At 39.8% G+C, this 17,157-nt stretch overlaps 2 protein-coding genes across 2 annotated transcripts; one reads left to right on the top strand and one right to left on the bottom strand.

The window, feature by feature from the left end:
* Nucleotides 1-3,739: 3,739 nt before the first annotated feature.
* On the bottom strand, nt 3,740-5,010 carry LOC126605548 (F-box protein AUF2). The gene has a single exon (XM_050272961.1). It carries the CDS (start codon nt 4,842-4,844, stop codon nt 3,882-3,884), a length of 963 nt encoding a protein of 320 aa, XP_050128918.1. The 5' UTR covers nt 4,845-5,010; the 3' UTR covers nt 3,740-3,881.
* A 7,309-nt stretch (nt 5,011-12,319) lies between these two features.
* LOC126604704 (NDR1/HIN1-like protein 13) lies at nt 12,320-13,436 on the top strand. Its single transcript, XM_050271997.1, has one exon. The coding sequence runs from the start codon at nt 12,442-12,444 to the stop codon at nt 13,288-13,290; it is 849 nt and encodes a 282-aa protein (XP_050127954.1). The 5' UTR covers nt 12,320-12,441; the 3' UTR covers nt 13,291-13,436.
* Nucleotides 13,437-17,157: the final 3,721 nt, after the last annotated feature.

The raw sequence follows: 17,157 nt of genomic DNA, 5'->3' as shown, positions 1-17,157 counted from the left end.
TATAGAATAAGGACTCCTCACTTATTACATATTTGCCCCTTCCTTTACCCCATAATTACATTTAAGTCCCCTGAGTATTTGTACGAGATCTAAATACGAGGCCCTAAATATGGTATAAACAATAGTCCCCCAAGTCTTCAGTCAAGAGAGTCTTTTGGCTGGAGACTTGAAATTCAGTCCATGTGTGGGCCGAAGTAACTAGATGTCGTCTAGAACTAATGCTTGATACGAGGCGGTGCCCAATCTGAAATGATGCTCAACTAGAAGTAGCACATGTTGCGAGGCCGCTCTGCTTGTAGCTTATGTTGCCTTGGTTGGCTCGGCTTGTGGCATTTGAAGGTGAGGGAGTCCCTTTTATAGAATAAGGGCTCGCTCCTCAATACATAAATGATGGGCTAGAGTTGATGCTCGCAGCGAGACGGTTGCTCAGTAGGCGACGATGCTCTCTAATGGTGGTGAGGGAGTCCCTTTTATAGAATAAGGGTTCGCTCCTCAATACATAAGTGATGGGTTAGAGTTGATGCTCGCAGCGAAGCGGTTGCTCAGTAGGCGGCGATGCTCTCTAATGGTGATGATGGAGTCCCTTTTATAGAATAAGGGCTCGCTCCTCAATACATAAGTGATGGGTTATGAGTGATGCTTGCGGCGATGCGGTTGCTCAGTAGGCGGCGATGCTCTCTAATGATGGTGAGGGAGTCCCTTTTATAGAATAAGGGCTCGCTCCTCAATACATAAATCATGGGCTATCTCTTAATGAAAGTGAGGGAGTCCCTTTTATAGAATAAGGGCTCGCTCCTTAATACATAAATAATGGGCTAGAGTCCCCCAAGTATTTTTCATGAGGCCCAGTTGAGGCCCAATATATGGTACATAATGTAGTCCCCCAAGTCTTCGGTCAATAGAGTCTGTTGGCTGGAGACTTCAAATTGAATCCATGTATGGGCCGAAGTGGCGGTTGTTTGGATGCGGTATTTGTATATCCTGCACTGAAGCTTTGTAAGTAAAGCTTTGTAAGTGAAGCTTTGAAGCTGGAGCTCTGTAAATAAAGCTTTGGAAGCTAGAGCTTTTGTAAATGAAGCTTTTGAAGCTGTAGCTCTGTAAATAAAGATTTTGAAGCTAGAGCTTTTGTAAATGAAGCTTTTGAAGCTGATTGACATAAGTGATGTTCATGAATGTTTGATTGACATGAGTGATGCTCATGGATGTTGACATGAGTGATGTTCATGAATGTTGACATGAGTGATGCTCATGAATGTTTATGTATCATTGATATGAGTGATGCTTATGAATGTTTATGTATGATTGACATGAGTAATGCTCATGTATAATATGAAGTACTGGGCATACTTTTGATCACCTGGTTGGTGGCATGAAGGAGAATACGGGTTGTACATTTCATCACCTAGTTGGTGGTAATAACGACGGGTTGTTGAATAATTTTGGAGTACTGAGCGTACTTTTGATCACCTGGTTAGTGGTAATAACGGCGGGTTGCTGAATAATTGTGGAGTACTGGGCGTACTTTTGATGACCTAATTGGTGCTATTTCGGGCTTATGGGCCTTCGCCTTCCACACAACATGCCAGCCCATTTATTTTGGGCTTTGCCGTTTTTTTTTTATTTTTTTTTATTACCCTCTGATGGGGTTTGTACAGATGTCTCCAAGAGATAAAAATAAATTACATCATTCTGGTGAGGTGTTTATTCCTTGCTTTTGCTTTTCTCTTCTGTTTTCTCTTTTGCTTTTTACTTTCTCTTTTCTGCTTTGTTCCCCACTGCTTTTCTTCTTTTCTTTCTGATTTGCTTTTGTGCTTTGCCTTTTCCTTTTTTTTTCTTTTGCTTTTCTCTTTTTCTTAGTTGACTGCGGCTCTCACTTGCTTTTGCTTTCTCTCTTTTCCTCATTGAGCTGAAAAAGCTGATGATTCTGCCATACAATGAACCACCATGCGAGAGCACCAAGGGATTTAATAACTTGATTTGCACATTCTTGGTTGTACTTCTTCTCTTTCCTTGGGCAACGTATCGCAAAGTCAGTGACATAGTCCCACAAAAACCATGGCTTTCCACTTTCATTGGCCACTTTATAGAAGCAAGCTTGACGGAGATTTTGGACCACAACATATTTCCCATCATAACCTTCACTGAAATCTTCTAGATCAGGAGCATAGTACCTTTTTATGATTGATGCACTGAGACCCGTACTGTTTAGATCTCGCTCTGGCGTCAGTTGGGGCTGTCGGCTCCAGTGGCGTCAGGGACGACGCGATGGATCTCGACGCCGGCGAACTAGGCCTGGGCCAGACTTTCTTGGCAGCGACCGAACTCCCAATCCAACTCCTCCTCGTCGCCATCGCAACTCCTCTACTTTCTCTCTCTGGACCTGGCCACGAATTCTCGGTTCTTGATCATTCTTTTCTATCTCTACTGCGCCGCCTTATCCATCGGCTCCATAACGGCGATCACAACTCACAAGCACAGATGTTAATGTGTGTTTGTGCAGTCCATGGGGGATGGAGAAGGGAAGAGAGGCAAATTGAATTCTGGGGACGGAGGCAAGCCTCGAGGCCACGGTGGTTCGAGCCGCAGAGGAGCGGAGGACGGATCTGGCGGCGACGGCGAAGGACGACATGGTTGTGGGCTGGTTGACGGGATCTGCTGGATCGGCGTCGATTTCATGCTTTTGGAGACTCCGATGATCGGCGAGTTGCTTGACGATGAAGCTTGTGCAGACGAGATGAGGGGTTTGGCGGTAGAAGTTGTTGCTTGAGGGACTGAGATGAAGAGGATGAACTGGGAGTTGTTGGGAATGGCAGAGCAATTGAAAGGGTAGAATTGGAAAGTGCCATCTCTGATCTCTCTCCTCTTCTTCTTCTCAGCTAAGGCATGCAGATTGCAGAGCTTTTTTCTGAAGGTTTTGATCGGAAATTACTTTTGGATTTTGGCTTTTCGTGACAAGGACAAGGCTTTGGCTTCGGATCAGTGATCATATTGCTTTTTGCTTGCTGTTCCTCCTGCTGCTGCACCGACGAATCAGAGCCGTTCGAGTGTACCTTTTTTGTTTCTGGGTTTTTTGTGATTTTGCAGATTCACAGTGGTGAGATGAAAAATTGAAAGAGAACCGACATAGCTTTTCGTGTTGATTCCCACATACGGCGCCAAATGTTGATGCACAAAACCGGAGGTCTTGGAATAACGTAAATCCGGCCGTGAATCTGCATGAAATGTAAATAACACAAGATGTATCGTGGTTCACCCCAAGGTTTGGGCTAAGTCCACACTGATTATGTATTTATTTGAGGGAATAGAGAGGGAGAGGGTGAGAGCTTCTGAGAGCTTCTAAGGGTGAGAGAGGGGATCTCAGGCCTAGGAATTGGCCTCTGAAAATGGCCTCTGAAAACTGTGAGGGTGAATGGTCCTTTTATAGAATAAGGACTCCTCACTTATTACATATTTGCCCCTTCCTTTATCCCATAATTACATTTAAGTCCCATGAGTATTTGTACGAAATCTAAATACGAGGCCCTAAATATGGTATAAACAAAGACTTTCCGGTGTTTGGGGTTTTCGAATAATGACAATGTGCACGCAAACTGCCCTAACTCACGTCTGCCGCAAAGAAATTTGGTTTGACAATAAAACTACCAAATAAATTCTATTGAAACTGGAAATAATATGTCAAATAGAGCGGCGGCGACGTAATTTTGTTATGAGTGAATTATCTCGTTGTAATAGTTGGGAATTTAACAACAAAAAAACAGGATTTCATTCCCTCATAATATTAGCAGGTACATAGTCAGAAAATCATGGCAACACAAAGTACAGAGAGAATGTACAAAAAACAAGTGAAGTAAATGCAAATACATTTTTACCATTTACCATGGTTAGAAAGAGTTCATTTCCAGTAAATAACTCTTGGCCTTGAGCAGCTCCACTACAACCTCCCCGTACATCCCATCATTCCCAAACGCCTCCATCGCCAAATCCCCATCCTCCACGTCATCCCCCAAACTCGGCCTCACCACAACAAGTGTGGCCCCCTCCACCCATACCCCGCCCCTCAGCTCCACCCTCGCCACGTGCCTCATCCTCATCCTCACGCTCGGCACTTTGCTCCTCCCTCGATCCCATCCCTCTTCCTCCTCCGCCTCCCCACACGCGTCCTCCCTCCTGCACTCTCTCAGCCCCTCCTTCCTCATCACCACCGTGCCTTCTCCTTCTCTGTCCCTCAGAACCAGCGATTCCAGCCCTCTCTGCTCCCTCACCACCTCCTTCAGCAGGTAGTGCCTCGCCGACGCCGCAATCAGCGCGCTAATCGTCCACACCACCCTCACCTTCAGACCTCCGGCGAAGTCCGCTTCCTCTCCGGCCACAGGATTGTCCCCGCTGGCGACGACGGATCGGAACCCTAGGATCACGCACGTCTTCAGAGTTTTCCCGAATTCAGCTCGCCATTTCAGCACCGTCCCCTTCTCTAACCGGAGATCGCCCGACGGGAGCTCGATCGAGAGGCTTCGGACGCGGTGGAAGGAGCGGAGGATCTGGGCGGGGGAATTCTGAGAGCGGGTCTGGGTCGGGTCGGGCTTGGCCGAGACTAGGTCCTGGAGCGATTTGAGGATGGATTTGAGGAAGGCGACGAGGAGGTGCGAAACGTCGTCAGTTTCCGAGTCGGAGTCTGAATCGGAGGATATGACGCGGTCGACGGTTAGGATGAGCGAGTCTGTGTGGGGGACGAGCGAGTTGAATCGCTTGGAAACGGCGCGGCAGCGGATGAGGGTCTTGATGTCGGAGACCGAGTCGAAGATCTGGAGGATGAGCGAGTCGGGGAGGCGATCGAAACCGTCCATTTGAACGATCAGAGAGTCGTCGTTGGGATGCCCTCTGAGCTCACAGAGACAGAGGCTAGTGGATTTTGCTCGATTTGGGAGAAATGAGGAGCGACTGCGTTCTTTTTAGAAGAAATCGGGCGTGGGGTGAGCCCCTATTTGACCAATTTGATTGGGGGGTATGGAGGGCCCCACGCAAATTTGCTTAACGCCGGCTCCGGTTTTCGTTCCAGATATTTTTTTAACACAGGTTTCATCTTTCTTGCTCATGTAAAGGTAAAGGAATAGCACAAATTTTATGAGATCATTGACTCAATTTTGACAAATCATTTGATTCATAAGTTTAAAATACCTTATTGCCTAATGTGGTACCAAGCTATATGAAAAGATAAATTAATTTGACATCAATATACGATAAAATACATCTTATATTACCGGAAAAAGAATTCCTTTTTTTTTAAGTGTCTTCCGTCCATTGTTTTTCACATTATAAAAATTCCCGACTGCCGAGCCGGGTTACCCACCGTTGATCGTAGATGACCATCTCAATGTACATTGCAACGGACAACCAATTACCGTCGTCTACACGTAAATTAAATGACTTTCGGTTACGGTCAACAGACGGACGATATTGTGTGCAAAACCGTTTAGATCGAATAATCGTACGGCCGACAGTAAGACTTGTCAAAAGAGGATGTAGTCTTTTACTGGCTACTGTAGGCCCCGCTGATATTTGTTTCCTTTTCTTTTTGTATAATTATATTTTATTTCTTAGGTCCCAACTAATCTATTTGCTTCATATTATAAAAAGAGAAACAAATTTATTATATTAATTCATAGTTAAAACCTATTTTAGTCATGCCAGACAGTTCATTCTGTTTTTTTTTTTTTTTTTTTTTTTGCCTAAAAATGGAATTCTCTTGTTGGTTTCATTTTCATACTTATCTGCTAAGCAACTTGTCATTTTCATTTTTTTTAATAAACAATATATTTACATTAAAGGATGAGAAGTTGGCCAAGCTTCATAATGGGTGAGCAAATGTGTTTAAATTCGTCTTTGACGAGAATCGAATCCAAAACTTTTCACTTACAAGTGAAGATGAATATTATTAGACTATAGTACTAAGTAACAATTTGTTAAGAGCAACTAGTGATTTTCATTTTTAAGTGAGAATTTGGACCAGAAAAAATGCTAGTCGTACTACATTTTTACGTGAATGTGGCACCGGTAACAATTATTTTATTGCAATTAAATGTTGAGTTTGTCTCTTTAAATGTGATCAATATATTGTGTGCTTGCCTACTTGATATTAAAATGTGTGGCAAATATGTGATAAGTCTTATATTACTTATCGAAGGATTAAACTAACAAAAGAGAAGAAATGTGTTTAATTAACAAAATAAATAATTTATTTACAACCATTGTGGATAGCCTTCCAACCAAGCAATCATGGTTTAGTGTTTAGTAAAAACTACTCGTGTGACGCTAGAATATTATTGTCACATTTTGTAATTTTCTAGTCATGTATGAGTTATACACTATTATAATATTTCAAAGAAAATTTCATCGTTTAACTTTATAACATAGCAATTAATTATACCGCGTGTTGAGATTCCACTACCACGTTATAAGTTTTCCTAGTAAGTGATCACCTAACTTTCTAGCACGCAGTAAGTTCATTCGAACCAAAAACATATGTCCAAAAATGTATTTTCTAAAATTGGAAATAGAGTAATCCTTTACGCTTATCCTTAAAAAATTAGAATCGGAGATTAAAAAGTTAAATGGTGATGAAGAAAGGTACGAAAGAAAAACCTGAATAGAACAGTTTTTTAATCAAAACAAGCGGGAAAAAATGTAGGGAATTTTAATTCCTTTTTTAATTCCTCTTTCAGTAATTTAAATTAAAATAAATAAAATAAAGAATTAAAATTTGTCTAACATAGTCGACGTTTTGGAGGAAATACCACGACAGCCCACTACCAAAGTTCAAAGAAAACTGCCAAGTCTGCATCCGTAAACGACAGTCAAAACGCTCTCTGCCATCATGCCCCCACTATAGTGTCCTGGGGCGGCATCAGCTGTTGGTGTACAACCAGATCAATAGCGGATCCGACAAAAATTATTTGGAGTTCATGTCAAAAATTTAACAAATATTTTTTTGACAAATAAATAGCCTTATAAATTAAAGGGTAAATTACATTTTATCCTCTTAAGTTTGGGGTATATTTCAATTCTTTACAAGATCTTTAAAATATTTCACTTTCATACATCAAGTACTATTTTATTTCAATTTCATACATCCGTTACATTTTCCATCCATCGATCCATTAAGAGCTGACGTAGCTGCCACATTTGTGCCACGTGGCTGCCAAATGTGTGCCACGTGGCAATAATAATAAATTTTTGTATGCATTTAAAATATTATAATAATTTATCCTATTAAAAAAAAAAACCGTGAAACCCAGAAACCCAATCCCCCGATCCACCTCCATCTCCCACATTCTTTTCACCTCCTTTTCCTTATCTCTCTCCAGAAACACAATCCACATCTCACACTCGGAATCCAAACTGTCTCAGGACTTCGATTGAAGTTGCGGTGCTTCTATACAAAAACCCTAAGCTCACCCAACTAAAGGTAAATTGCTCTTTTCAAATCCCTAATTTCGAGCCCTTTTCTCTCTCGGACTCGAAGCTTTGGGAAACTGTCTACGAGATCTTAGTCGGAGCCTGCCGGATCTCCAAGCCCAAACCTCTCACCTACATCCCACAGTCTGAGAAGACCGACCGGAGTGCTCTGACTTCGCTCCTGTCGTCAATGGCGAGCCGGGTCAAAAAGGCACTGGGTTTGAAGTCGTCATTTGGCAGGAGACTCGGTGGTGGTGACTCAGTGAGCCAGGGGAGGAGTTAGTGGACCAAGACGATTTGGGAGGTCGTGAGAGTTTAGATGAAGGTTTCGGAGCAGACTGATACGAGGGTCCATAGAGCACTTTTGAGGGTTGTTGCTGGTGAATTTTGATTTGAAAGACTTTTTTTTTAATTGGGATTCTGCGTTATGTTTGGTTGCTGAGAAAATGATAGAGGGTGAGGGGAAAATTTTGGATATTTTAGTTTTTTGGTTTTTTAGTTTTGCTGGGTTTTTTAGGATTTGAAATTGAATGTGTAGGCTTTGCATATTCTTTCGAAAGACAACAGGGTGTATTTGGTTAGAGGGAAATTGAGAGAAAACGGGTAGGAAATGTTTGAATTTCTTTGTGTTCTGTTGAGTGTGGGAAAAGTTGGAACTTTTCCAGTTTTTGGCTTCTGGGATGGAGATTGACGGATTTAGAGCAAGATGGAGATTGAAGGTTGCGAGGGAGGCTCGAGTGATGGGGGATGGGAGAAGGGGGTGGGTGTTGGGGGGATGGGCTCTGGTGGGGGGAAAGGGTGGGGAAGATGAAGGGAATTTTTGGGTTTTTTTATTTTTTTATTTTTATTTATTTATAAATTTTATATATTTTTTAATTAATTATTCTAATATTTTAAAATTTTTATTAAGTGTTTATCCACGTGGCATAAATGTGTCAGCCACATCAGCACAAATGGGGACCTCATATTTGTCACGTCATCACTTAACGGTTAACAGAATTTTTAACGGTTGTATGAAATTGAAATAAAATAGTACTTGAGGTATGAAAGTGAAATGTTTTAAAGATGTTGTAAGGAATTGAAATCGACTCTAAATCTAAGGGGGAAAATATAATTTACCCTAAATTAAATCATAACCCATCGTTCATAATTCATGAAATAAATAATTACAAACTACAATTGTACATAACAAAGAGACAATTGTTCACTACTCGATTTCATACTTGAAACTGTTGTATTTTTGCTTCATTATCAATAAAAGAAAAATTAGAAATTTAAAGATTTGGAATTTGGGTTGAAATTTGGTAAAAATTAAGATTTTATATATGTCTAGACTGCTCATGCCCTTTGGTGAATTCGCCCCCACACAACACAATACTAAGTTTGATAGCTCAAGTTCAACTGTTAAGGCTATCTCCAACCGAAGGAGGGCCAGATGACTCGTTTTAGCCCTATAGCCCTCCAAAAAATTAATATTTTAATTAACAGTGCTAGGCCATATTTTTTATCATCTCTAACTGAGGGGCCAAAGGATCATATGCCAAACATAACCTGTGACAAAAAACCATCTCCAACCGAGGGGCCAAAGGGCCATAGGGCCATAGGGCCAAACATAATTTATTATTTTAATTTAAAAACTACAGCAACTTAAATTTAAAAACTACAACTTCAATTTTAAAACTACAAGCATTGGATGATAGTCATTGTTCATAGAGCTAAATTTATGTCTTTTATAGTAACCTAAATATTTGAGTTTGGGTTCAAGCATTGGAGTTGGTATAACCAAATATCGTTTGTATAACCATCGTTTTGAGGTATTTAGTTTTTCAAAAGCAGCCTTTTTAGAAGCACGTCAATATTTTCATCAAAATGCAATGTTTTTTTTTTTTTTTTAAAGCACTTAAGTGCTTTTGGCACAAGACCACTTTTAACTTTTTCTTCCAAATATTAAAAACACTTTTAAGATGCGTTTGTTTTATCAGATTACGTCGGACTAGACTAGTTTAGACTAGTTTTAGAATTAAGCTAATTTGATTTTGTTTAACGTTTAGTGCAGTGTTAAACTAAAAAAACAAAATAATAACAAATTTAAATATTATATTATTAAAGTCATATTTATTAATATTTTATTAATACTTATGTTTTTCTATTCATTCTAGTACGCCACTTCTTCCTAGTTTTCTTGTCCACCTCCCTCATTTTCTTCCTGGACTAGCTTCCATCCCTCTCCCTCTTTTGCCTTATCGATTTCAAATGACGAAAAAGGAAAAACCTTTCCTTCCTATTTTTCTTCGTCCATCTCCCTCTTTTTCTTCCTGAACTAGCCTCCGTCCCTCTCCCTCTATTTCTCCCTTCTCTCTATTTGCCTTCTCGATCTCAAATCACAAAAAAGGGAAAAAGCTTGCTTTGTTTTGTTGCAACAAGAAAAGAGCTTCTCCATTGAATCACCAACGGGATAACGCACAGTAGCATGGAGGAACTTGAGACTTGGAAAGAAAAAGAATTATAAAGGAGGTTAATTTTAAAGAAAGAAAAAGAAAATACCTGATGTTGTTCTGGAGTGGTGGAGCCGATTTTAGTCTGTTTGGTTGTTGAGAAACAAGAGGAGGGTTGGCTGGCTGGCTGATCTTGGCCAGCCCGCTGGCCCGTTTTGAGATTTTTGGCCAGTGGGGTCCACAAGTTCTTTGTTTTAACCCTCAGTTAGAGACGATTTTCGTGTTAAAACGGACTATTTGTAATCTTATAACTTTTTAGTCAGATCGGTTGAAAATGGTCTAAGAACATAAAAGTAGAGCATGTAACACGTGTTTTTTTTTCTTCTGACTGACTTTTCCATAAACACACAATTGAAATAACAATAAGATTGATATAGTATCATATGAAGATCTCACCTCCCATTTTTGTTAATGCCCAAGCCTAACAAATTGGAATAGTCAAGCCTTTTAACCAGGTGGACATTTGAATGCCTCCCCTTCCAACACAGAATGTTGGAAACAGATCTTTCATCCACAAAATTAAGTTTTTTGGTCCCTTTTCTGCTTCCTACTGAAACTTCTTCATCTTTATAACAACGAATCCCTCGAAACTCTCCACTATTAATGCAGAACAAAAAAAATTTCATTGTGCTAGTTAAAGTAAAAGAATCAAATTTAAGATGAATATTAAAGGTACGCAAAGACATACAATAGGGGAAAAAGGGCAATTCCTCTTTGAGGCATTTTATCAAGTAATTGGAGGGCATGTATGAAGGCCAACGCCAACCTTCAAAAGGATAGTACTCAAGTTATTCATGGAGATTCATTGGAGTCCGTAGGGTTAGTTGACCCCTTTTGCCCCTTAATGCATCCGTCCCTATGTACATTAAATGTTGTTTGAAAATTCTCCTATTTTTTAACTAGAGGTTATTGGAGCTGTAGTCTTTGAATTGTAGCTCAATTAGAGTTTAGGTCTCTAAATTGAAATTGTGTGAGTATTGCTCTCTAAACTTGTTATAATATGGATAAATTGTCTTTTTGGCTAAATCTGATAGAACTTCCATCCAAAATAAAATATTTAAAAATGGATGAAAATTGTTATGAAGTTAGCCAACATGACTATTGGTTCATATTATAACAACTCAGAGACCAATACTCGAGAAATTTTAGTTTAAAAACTAAAAATCAAATTGGATCAAAGTTCTAGAACTGTTGCTCTAATTTTCTATTTTAACTAATAGTTTCAGTTGGTTTGATTTAAACAAAATTATTGATGGAAATCGGGAAGCACAATCTACAGCATACAAATCGCAAGTTGCCATCTTTGTATTGACTTGACTAATTCACCAATTTTATTTATTTTTTATTTTCCCCATCATATCAGGTTAAAGGGTTGTTGAATTTTGTATTCATGTAATTAATAGTATTTTCTAATCCAGATGTTGACCAGGTTTGGGATATTGTAAAATTCAATGGATTGTCCTCTGATAAAAATTGCAATAAAATTTTGAAGCTGTGTGCGCAGAGAAAGGGGTTGGGTGTCAATAGATTATTTGAAAGGCCTTCTGGCCCATTGTTTGGCCCATTGGCCTCTGTTGTAACTATATATGCTCATGTAAAACGCAATAAGAAGGTGTATGAAATTACATACAAGATTTCTTAAGCATGTGTGTGTAGTTTTTGTAGAATCATCCTTGTACTTGTGTTTTCCCTCTTCATAATTGAATGCACGAAACTCTCAAATGTTGAGCCTTTAAGAGTATTCATACTGATAAACTAACGGATGATGCGTGAGGAATTTGATTGTGCTAGCTAGATCAGTCACATGGTTATGGTGGACAGTAGAGTTGGTTATGGAGCTTCTCTTTTTCCTTTGAGAGACAAATATGATCAGTGGGACTTATGAGAGAACTTGAGATAGCCGAAACCCTAAGGGCTTGATGCCAACTCAAAATTTAACAAGTAAAATTTACAATAGCATGTGACGATGTACAAATTTAAGATTAAGACAAGCGTATCAATTAATAGTTGTTTTGTGTGATTAGTGAATGGATAGTATTCCCTTGTGGTATACTCAAGTGCTCTTCATGTCATGACCTGAGCCGAATATTTTCTTTTATGAATTAGGCGTCTGTAGCTAAACTCATTAGTTTACGATTGAATTGACAAAGAATAAAAAGTTGATCGTAAAGACTAAAGTTTTGCTAAGCAAGTGATGATTAGAGTAAAATCTACTAGATGCTCGTATTTCTTTATTTAGGGAGAGCCAGAAATCGTCATGAATAATCCTTAAGCGAGTATTAGGAGATGTAAATTGACCTAGTAAACAACCTCTAATAATAGCCTTAATTGGGACAAAAGCCTCACTTTTGCATGCAAATTGCAAACCCCTCCTTAGTTTGCTTCTCCCCCACCTTACAGCCTCCCATTTGTCCCATGCAATCCACTTCCCCTTCTTCTCCAATTGCGCTTACACACCACCTTCCATCTCCTCCCCACCGCTCCCCATCTTCCCATGGCGGAGCGGTCCCCACCTGATCTCCTCGGCAACAAAAACCACTCTCCTCCTTCTGTCCTTCTTGCAATTCCCGAATACCCCCAATTCCCACCTCCAACACTGCCCCCGTCGACGTCCCGACAGTTGGTCATCTCCCAACCCCAAAATCCTTCCGTCGCCACCTTCCGCTCAGGTACCTACGTTGTCCAAGTCCCCAAGGACCAAATCTACCACGTGCCCCCGCCCGAAAACGCCTACATTGTCGAACGCCACCAGGACCCGTCCCGCAAAAGAAAAAGGCCGTTATGTTGCAACCTTTACTGCATTGGCATCTTGGCTTTCATTGTCCTCCTTGTTGTCATGCTCGTAACGATTTTTTCTGTTATGTTCGCCAAGTCCGAAAATCCCAAATTCAGCGTAGAACGTGTTGTTGTACATAGCAAGAGTAATGGACGGCCAGACTACAGCTTGACGTTGAGGGTTCGAAATCCGAATTCGAGAGTGGCAATTGTGTACAATGGTGGTGGTACTAGCCTTCATTTCAAGCAAAAAACAATAGCTAACGGAAAATACCCATCTCTTACGCAAGGGACGGGCAAATCAAAAGAGGTTACTATCGTCGTCCACGGTGCAAACGTTATTTTGCCTAAAGAGATTAAGAAAAGCTTGGGAGTTAGTGAGAGCAGCAGCAGCACGAAGAAAGTGCAGGTTAGTTTGTCCCTCAACATGAACATTCCGGCGAGGTTGAGAATTGGGACGTTGAAAAGTAGAAGCATGAAATTTCATGCGACATGTGATATAACGGTGGATGAATTGTCGAAACGGACTAAAGTATTGAAGCAGGAATGCGAAACCCAGCGGAAGTAGCAATCAACGTTGGTGTTGGTGTTGTTTTTGTATGACGATTAGGAACAAGTTTGGAAGCCATGTAGCGGTGGTAGTTGGTGCTAATTCAAACTCATCTGTACTGTATTTTTTGTTCATTAATTATACATATTTATATTTTGCCCTTATGTATCTGGAATTTATACCCATTCGCTTTTTTTTTCCTTCCTCTGTCTTGCTCGATTTAGTTCTATTAGTTTTAAGCCTGCAGGTGATGAAGGGATCAATGGAGAGTCTGTCATGCATGATATAGTTATGTAGACCAATTTTTCAAACTACATTTGTGATTCATGTGATGTATCACAAATAGAAAATTGTAAGTACGTTAATCAAGACTCCTACAAATATATTCCACATTAGGACAAAAAAGGTCAGCAGAATTTCACTCTAACATATATATTCTAAGTAAGATTTCCAATGAAGTTAGGTCAAGACTCCTACAAATATATATATGAAGCCTAAACGCACCAATCAACAAACAAGCCTATGACTCATATATAATATAGTATTTAACTTGTTTTATCATTATTCCAATCAGTGACGAAGCTGTCAATTGTCAAAAGAGGGACGAAATTTAAGACGAGTGCATCCGTACCCTATTACTTGATCAACAACTTGCACATTTGAGGCATGGAGAGACGCTTCGACATTGAAAATCCCACCTTCATGATCTTGCCATGCTTGATATGTTTCTTTACTTGCAATAACAGAGTAATTGTTCAGCAGCAACCAAAATCCACATAATTCATTAGAAGAGCTTCCAACTGTAAAAGATATTTATAGTAAATAAGCATACTGTCTAGCTAGCTTATTGTGAGACTTAGCTCACATCCTTCTCCTTGTAGATAATATCGTTTGTTCCAAATAATAAAAAAAAAAAATCTCTCTGCAGACTATCAACCACATTACACTGGCCAATTCGACTTGCTCAATGGTAAGCGTGAGAAAAAGAGCATAAGCCGAAAAACATGATCGAACATTTTTGTCGTGATAATCATAGAGACCATCTACAATCTCAGTCGGATTGTTGTGACCAAATTGTTAAGGTCTAAACTGATTAATTAATCTTTAATTTGAGTAGTGTTGAAGTGGCAAAAGTTTGTTAGAGATTAAGGGTTGAGATTGGTCTATTAGCTCTTTGGCTCAGATGTGAGCAAGTGACAAAGTTTTATAGGGCATTGCTCGTACACCGTTGGATGAGCTCATAGACTCACTTCTTATCTCTCTAGCCTAACGGCTATTTTGTACTGTTGCGAAAGAATGAAATGAAATGCATGATTAGCCGTGATCTTTGGATTCCTACCATCATCATTTTAATTTTCTTCTTCCTCTGAGCTCAGTAAAATTATCATAAAATTCATACACAAGTACCATATTCTAATATGGTATCGAGAGCTTAGTTCAAGTATCAACTGGGTGTTGATTTCTGTGAAAAATTTGAGAGAAATCCAACGAGAGTACTCTTGGATTTGAATCGATTCAGTTAAAAAATGGCTGGATCTTGAGGTGGTGAATTGTGAGCTCCTGTATTTGATGGTATCGAGTTCAAGTTTTGGAAAGCCAGGATGGTCACAGTTTTTAAATCATATGGGACTTGGAAACTTGTCGACAAAGGGATGGTGATCCCAGAATCATAGAAGAAGAAAGATAAGGTGTTGACCCTAAAAACTATCTAGCCTACGTGGCGTGCAGACTGAGTAATTAATAAGCTAACTACGTTATTCGGTTATCACCGAGTTCGGCTGGGAGTAAAATGTATGTTGATGTGGCGTTGGGCGCACTGCTGATTCCTGTGTCGTGCGACTGGGGCAAGGAAGGAACTCGTCTCAACCTTTGGGTTCTAGAGCTTGAAGACAAGGCTGCTAGCTTCTTTGAAGTTCACAAATCATTGGCATCGGGTTTGGTCTCAATAATTATATTTATGCAAATATAAGTATGCCGAACTGGTACCAGACTGTACGGACACAAATATTCAAAAAGAGATAAGTGTTTTGATTGTAAATGTGGTTCGACAGTCTGAATGCTGAACTCTAAAATGTACTTGCGAATATCCAATCATAAAATAAACTCGACTCTCAATGAGCCGAGGTTGGTAATTCCTCACTTCGCCGAAAATGCTAATGAGATGACCTCTTCTAACAAGGATTCAGAAATCCTCGTTGACCGAGACTTGGATAGATAACTAGCCGGTCTCGAAGCAGTGTTGTTTATCCAAACTGAAAGTGCTCATCGGTTAGCTGATTCTACGGCTTTAGTGCTGTTTATCCAAACTGAAGATGTTGCCGGTTTCTTCCACAGTGTTTTTTATCCAAACTGAAAATGTGTTGGCAGGTAAAAAGAATATAAAAATCTCAAGATGTTTGAGAGGTTTGCACAGGGCAGTTGTGTGTTGAATTGGAGAGGCTTTGAATGATGTACTCCTCTCTTTATTTATAGTAGTAACTTCCCTAATGGTCGAGGTAAAATTTCACTCAGACTAGAATTCCTCAACCCAATCTGATTAGGTTTCGACTAATCCTAACTCCCATAGGATTCTGAACCAAGCTCTTTAATCACTCATATTCAATCCCTTGATTCTCGGCATCTTTTCTGATTCGAAACATCCTTAACTTCTAAAGAATCCTTATTGCACTAGGATTTGACCACTTCACCCTTATCCTAGAAAAACCATCTTTTAATAGGATTCAGTAGAACTCTACTAGACTTTGCCCATGGCAAAGAATATTCCCGATATTCCTTATTGGACCGAGAACAATTCTAGGCTCGGCCCAAAGTGTTATTTTGGGCCCAAACAGAAGGATAAATTGAAGAAGAATGAGAATGGATCTTCGTCTATTAATGATGAAGAAGATGATGGTGAATAGGCTGCCTATCTAGAGAAGCAACTCATGTGGAGTGCTGATTCAAGGGAAAAGTGAAGTGCCATAATTGTAGTAAGTTTGGGCACTTGATGAGAAATTGTCATAAGCCAAAGACAGATCAAATGGCAAGTTATGCCAATCAGGTGTACGACACTGCAATGATGTTTTATGCATGCCATAAAGCTTATGTTCAAGTGAACTGTGAGATCTGGTATCTAGATAGTGGTTGCAGCAACTGCATGACTAACAATGAATCACTCCTAATTAACATTGATATGAGTGTGAAATGCAAAGTGAAGATGGGCAGTGGTGATTTTTTGGAGTTGATTGGCAAGGGAACCTTGATTATAGAAACCAAGATGGGTACTAGATACATTCTTGAGGTTATGATAGTGCCTGGGTTAGATGAAAACTTGCTTAATGTAGGGCAAATGGTATAGCACGACTATTCATCAGAAGAAATATGCATTGAGTTTGCTTGAGAAATTTGGACTGAAGACCTGTAAGCCAGTTCAATTCCTTTAGCTCCCACTGATAAGCTAAGAAAGGATGATATTAATGAAGCAACTGATGGTGAATTGTATAGCAAAATTGTTGGCAATAACCTCTTGTAGTTGATTGCAACAAGACCTGATGTTATGTTCTCATCTTGTATGCTTGCAAAGTTCATGCATTGTCCTACAACCAAGCGTCTTGGCACTGCAAAAAGGGTTATGAGGTATATTCAGGGTACCATTGACTATGGAATTAACTATAAGAAAGGGATTTTGCATTGCTCATTGGTTTTCATGATAGTGACTAGAGTGGGGATGAAAATGATATGAAATCCACTTCTGGTTATACTTTCACTTTTGGCAATGGAGCATTCTTTTGGGCATTTGTAAAACAACAAAGTGTGGCACTTCCACAGCTGAGGCTGAATACATGAGTGCATCTGAGGCCACAACACATGCCATTTGACTTAGACATTTTCACCAAGCCTTTGGGA

This window comes from Malus sylvestris, chromosome 15 (assembly GCF_916048215.2).
Source record: "Malus sylvestris chromosome 15, drMalSylv7.2, whole genome shotgun sequence".
NCBI classification, from domain to species: domain Eukaryota; kingdom Viridiplantae; phylum Streptophyta; class Magnoliopsida; order Rosales; family Rosaceae; genus Malus; species Malus sylvestris.
This window is presented reverse-complemented; position numbering and strand designations above follow the sequence as displayed.

Bases quoted from the DNA above. Each gene is read 5' to 3' on its own strand.
- LOC126605548 (XM_050272961.1), bottom strand. From the start codon at position 4,844: ATGGACGGTTTCGATCGCCTCCCCGACTCGCTCATCCTCCAGATCTTC.
- LOC126604704 (XM_050271997.1), top strand. From the start codon at position 12,442: ATGGCGGAGCGGTCCCCACCTGATCTCCTCGGCAACAAAAACCACTCT.